Source organism: Entelurus aequoreus, linkage group LG02 (assembly GCF_033978785.1).
Source record: "Entelurus aequoreus isolate RoL-2023_Sb linkage group LG02, RoL_Eaeq_v1.1, whole genome shotgun sequence".
Lineage (NCBI taxonomy): Eukaryota > Metazoa > Chordata > Actinopteri > Syngnathiformes > Syngnathidae > Entelurus > Entelurus aequoreus.
Genome location: NC_084732.1, coordinates 64,048,783 through 64,054,259, shown reverse-complemented (window position 1 = coordinate 64,054,259; position 5,477 = coordinate 64,048,783). Strand labels below are relative to the sequence as shown.

General features: G+C 40.1%; 1 protein-coding gene across 1 annotated transcript; it reads left to right on the top strand.

The window, feature by feature from the left end:
- Window positions 1-2,326: 2,326 nt before the first annotated feature.
- Window positions 2,327-5,126, top strand: socs4 (suppressor of cytokine signaling 4). The gene is made up of 2 exons (XM_062068690.1): window positions 2,327-2,510; window positions 3,864-5,126. The coding sequence occupies exon 2, from the start codon at window positions 3,884-3,886 to the stop codon at window positions 5,039-5,041; it is 1,158 nt and encodes a 385-aa protein (XP_061924674.1). The 5' UTR covers window positions 2,327-2,510; window positions 3,864-3,883; the 3' UTR covers window positions 5,042-5,126.
- The last annotated feature ends 351 nt before the right edge of the window (window positions 5,127-5,477 follow it).

Here is a 5,477-nt window from a genome sequence, read left to right as displayed (position 1 = left end):
AGCATATATCAATATCATGAGTTAAATCATTATTTTTGACAGCCCTAATATCCTAAGTGAAAAATGTCAGTAACTTTAATGGCGGTAGTTGGTGTGACCCCAGGATGCAAAGACAGGAAGCAACGTTTAGGTAACAAGGAAGTTCAATAAACGAAAAGACTAATAAGGCACATGAGTCATAATAGACAAATAAACCTGCAACACTGACAGATAAACCCTCTTGATTAATGATCTGAGGCAGGTGAGTCCCCTGATCACTAATCAAGAGCAGGTGTGGGGAACAATGCTCAGAAACAGGGGTGAAGTCACTGCAAGACATAACCAAAACAGGAAGTGAAACTAAAATAAGAGCGCTGGCCAGGCAGAAACACTAAACACTAGAAAACAACACAAAAACCCCAAAACTGTCACACCAATCATGACAAAAAATTGCCCATTCAGTTTTTGTCAGAACTTTTGGAAAAAATGTATAAACCAAAACCAAAGTATCACTGTTATTAGTTTAAAATGAATATTGCTTGGTGAGGAGCGCAACAGCTTTCATCAGTTAAAAACACTTGTGTTACCTGTTAAAGGCACAAAACAACACGCACAAAATAAACCCTGGCAATGATATTTGTCATTTGACAGATGTAGTGTATTTCTTTCATGAATTATAGATGTTCCAAAAAGTCGTCCGGAGTGTGTAACGTGTGTGTGTGTGTGTGACAAATATGTCCTGTCAGCAGCATTTGCTGGAAGTTTTAACTGTGAAACACGATTATTAAATCAATAAGTGAAGCCTTTTAGACCCTCACTTGTTTCCGCTATCGGACTAAATAATTGATTGAACTTCTAAGCATATAATAAGTCTTCACCGGCTGTTGGTAAATCTGATTAATAACCTACAGTATAGCTTGGCATGTCCTGCAGAGAGACTGACTGATTCCATACAATGTACTCTGAGGTATTAAGTTAAACTAGGATCCAATTGCAATCACTGCAATACATGGAAAATAATGATGGCAAATTAAACATGTGGATAAACTCTTCTGCTTTGTGTTAGAGGGCGGTTTGATTGAGCCGAATATGGACAGCATCGATACCAAGGAAAATGTCAGTATCACATCGATATCAGCATGCAGAGATTTTAAAATGTTCATCTATGTTTATTATATATACAGGTATATCAGTATTTTGTTGTTGTGTTGTTCATATTGATACATTGTTATATTTGTATACTGTTTTATAGCTTACAAACCCAGGGAACAATTACTTTTTCAAACATTTGTATGCAATAGAAGAGACTTGGGGCTACTCGGTTGGTAGAGCGGCCCTGCCAGCAACTTGAGGGTTCCAGGTTCGATTCCAGCTTCCGCCATCCTAGTCACTGCCCTTGTGTCCTTGAGCAAGACACTTTACCCTCTTGGTCCCAGTGCCACCCATGCTGGTTTAAATGTAGATAATGGGTTTTACTATGTAAAGCGCTTTGAGTCTCCAGAGAGAAAAGCGCTATATAAATATATTTCATTTCACTAATTATATTTTTCGCTGATACAGTATTGTATTGTGTTTTATTGTTGTATTAAAATGTTATAAAGGGGTTTAATGTATGTAATGTAAAATCATAGGGGAAAATCAGGTTACCTCGGTTTTCATTTGTAGTCTGTTCCAAAAGGTCAGAGGAAAACAGAATCGTGCAAAAACAGTAGCAATTTTTCTCATTGAAAAATAATGTAAATCCAATAAATCTGTTGTCGTCACCCAAAAATATCAACGCAAAACACATTTTATTGAGAAAAATGTTAGTTTTACCTTCAAGAAAACAGTGCAAAATACATATAAATGACGATTGAAATGGAGAAATTGGTTTTTAACATGATTTTTACCAGTATTGAAGACTCTTGCTGGTGAAGACAGCAGAAAGGGGAAGGTAAACGCCACCATCGTGCTTTGCTATGAGTTATTTCTTGAATTCAAAAGAGTTTCTCACCTTCTTGATCAAATTGCCTGCACTCTCAACTTTTGTTGGCCCCATGGTGGGGGGGGGTTTGCTGTAGTACTCAATAAAAAAAAGGACATGAGTCACCAACGTGTGGGATTCGGATACGTAGCAGATTAGTGTGTAACGTGCAACAACAAAAAATGATGGCATAATCATACGAAAAGCGTAAGAATATAGAATGGGTGATACTGGCCCTGTATCTACTTGGTATCGGATCGACACTAAAACCTGCAGTATCACCCACCCCTAGTTTGTGTGAGACCTAACCTGAGACCCCCCTCTGATTATACCCCACACATCTCCCCACCAAGTTTGACAGTACTCCCCCTCCTCAGCATTCCACTTCATTCAGTCACCGTCATGAATGGGAGGAAACTCCTGCCTCCTTGGGGATGGTACAGTGGGCTGCCACCGGACACGCAACATCCTGCCGTCTGTTACAAGTAGAGAGGCTGCAAGCTGCTCACACGTGTTGGCTATTGGTAGACGTCTAACATGGATGAGGAGCTGTGTGTCTCTTTGTAAGGTAAGGACATTTATTTCAAGCATTCATCTTTGTCAAAGCTTTTGGTAATTAACGATAGACATCATCACATCACAGAAAATGTTTTTTTAGTGGGATCTGTGCAAGTGAATTTAACATTTTCAATATTGCCATTTTATTCATTATTATGTATGACTGTCCTTTCATTTTGAATGTGGGCGGTTCTCAGTGCAAAAAGTTTTGGCACCTTTGTTGTACACTGTAAATGCTGTTTAATTGTATCAGTCAAAAATACATCTAATTTATCAAGAAACAGTGCTTTCATTAGACAGTTTTACCCTAACAGGTTATAGATCTATTCTTCTTGGGTAGCAGTTGGCCATTGAATAAAATGCTAATTTATTGATCATCATTCACTTATATTATATCACAATGATAAAATCTGGCATTAAATTACATCTAATTATAAGTTACAGGCCAACCAAACATTTAGGAAACTTTCATAAAGCAAGAGACCATTTTTATTTTTTTATTTTTTTTTACTAAACACGCTAAAACTGTCACATTAGCTATATTTCATTAATTACCATTGCTGTTATGATATACAGCTTTCGATCAATATTTCAAAAAAATTTCTATTCATTGTGACTTTAATCCTCCTTCATAATATTTTATGTTCAATCTCATGTGTAGAATATTCCCTGGGGGGCAAGAAAAATGGAGCTGCAAGCCACAAAGGCACATTTTATAAAAATGATTTGTAAAAAACACAACATTTTAAATTAAAAAAAATATTTGTTATACTTATTCATATATTAATTTTAATAACAATTGTATGCGATTTGTCCAGGGTGTGCCTTGCCTTACGTCCGAGTGAAGCTGGGATAGGCTCCAGTCCCCCCGCCATCCCAAAAGGGACAAGCAATAGAAAATGGATGGATCGATGTATTATTACATCTATTTATGTACAATTAGATAATAAATAATTGTACATAAAATATTTTTGTTTATTAAATATTTAGTTTTTTATATATTTTGATGAATTAGTTTTGTATTTATTGTGTTTTTTCAAATGAACTATTTCAATTATTTTGCAAAAATGTATTTTTTGATCTCTTATTCATTCGTTGAATCATTATCAATTGAATTAAAACAATTCTGTATGCATTTCAATGGTGGACAGGAGCAAGATTCCATTCTTTTTTTCCTCCTCACCCTGACAGAATGCTAGCATATATACATGTTCCCCATACTGTATTCAAAACCGACATTGTGCATATTTTACTGAATGTTATATGGTATGTCCAGACTTGATAACTACTATATGAAATATATTTCACAATTTTATAGAGGTTTGTAGGTGCCTAATTGTCTTTATTAATTATTATATCACAGAAAAAGGAGAAAGAGCTGCCATGTCCGAGAAGAAGCCACAAGGTTCTGACGCTCGCCCCAAGTGTGGCCTGCGCAGTTGGAGTGCCGACAGTTACGTTTGGCGAGGAAAGAAGCGCTCAAGAAGTTCTCGCAAAGCTTCCAGTGTAGGCGGGTGTGACACAGAGGGATCCGAGGAACTTGGGTTACGGTCCACTTCCTGTCCAAGGAAGCGCAGAGAGAGAAAGTGCAGCTGCAGCACTATGGGAGAAGACATTGATGTGGTTTGTCGAAAGTCCTTGTCCAGGCGCTCCTTGCGGCAGAAATTCCAGGATGCGGTTGGACAGTGTTTACCTCTGCGGTCCCATAACCATCATCATCATCATCATCATCATCATGCACAGGCAGCCTCACGGCCCTTCTCCGTGCTATTCTGGTCCAAACGTAAGATTCATGTCTCTGAGCTCATGCAGGACAAGTGCCCTTTCTCGCCCAAATCTGAACTGGCCCGCTGTTGGCACCTTTTTAAAAGCCACGCTGCCCATCCAAGTGCCCTCAAGGACCTGGAGGCTCACCTCAAACTCAGTGTCCCGTCCTCATCCGTACAGACACTCTCCTGGGAGGATATCTGCTGCTCCCCTCATGAACCCGGAAGCAGCGCTCAAGAGGACTGGGACCTCACTTGTCCACTTGACGGCGCAGAGGACGTCTGCAGCCACGTCCTGGTTCCGGATCTCTTGCAGATCAACAACAGCTCCTGCTACTGGGGGGTGCTGAACCGCTTCGAGGCAGAGGAGCTGCTGGAGGGTCAACCGGAGGGGACCTTCCTGCTCCGGGACTCCGCACAGGACGAGTTCCTCTTTTCAGTCAGCTTTCGACGGTACAGCCGCTCCCTGCACGCACGCATCGAGCAGAACGGCAAGCGTTTCAGCTTCGATGTGCACGACCCGTGCATGTACCGGGACGCCAGTGTGACAGGGTTGCTGAGACACTACAGTGACCCTGCTACCTGTCTCTTCTTTGAGCCCCTGCTTTCCCAGCCACTACCTAGGACCTTTCCTTTCTCCCTGCAGCATCTGTGCAGGGCGGTGGTCTGCAGCCGCACCACCTACCAGGGTATAGAGAGCCTGCCACTTCCCCCTCAGCTAAGGGACTACCTTCGACAATATCACGTCAAGTGTCCAGAGGCCTGTGCGGTGTGACGCAATGTAATGTGGGAAAGTATGTTTTACATACAAGGAATTCTGTTATAATACTGGCAATAAATGGATAAACAGGTTCATTATTTACCTTCCGTTACGCCAGGGGTTGGCAACCTGCAACATACAAAGAGCCAATAGAGCCCATTTCCTCCCAAGTAAAACCCACCTAGAGCCGCAAACTCTGTTCGATATACCACTTATGATTTCGTTCCACTTGTGCTATAGAATTTATGAAATCAAACACTTGACAAAATACGACTCACATTTTATTTCTGGGTATAACGAAGCAAATCACCAAATTATTTTGAACACTAGAAAAAAAAATACACTGTTATTTACTGTTACTATTAATGAATTTAAAAAAATCAACTCACTCCAAGAATCTGAAGGCATACAACTGCGGCATATTTCATTTGACTAAAAAGTGAAAACAACA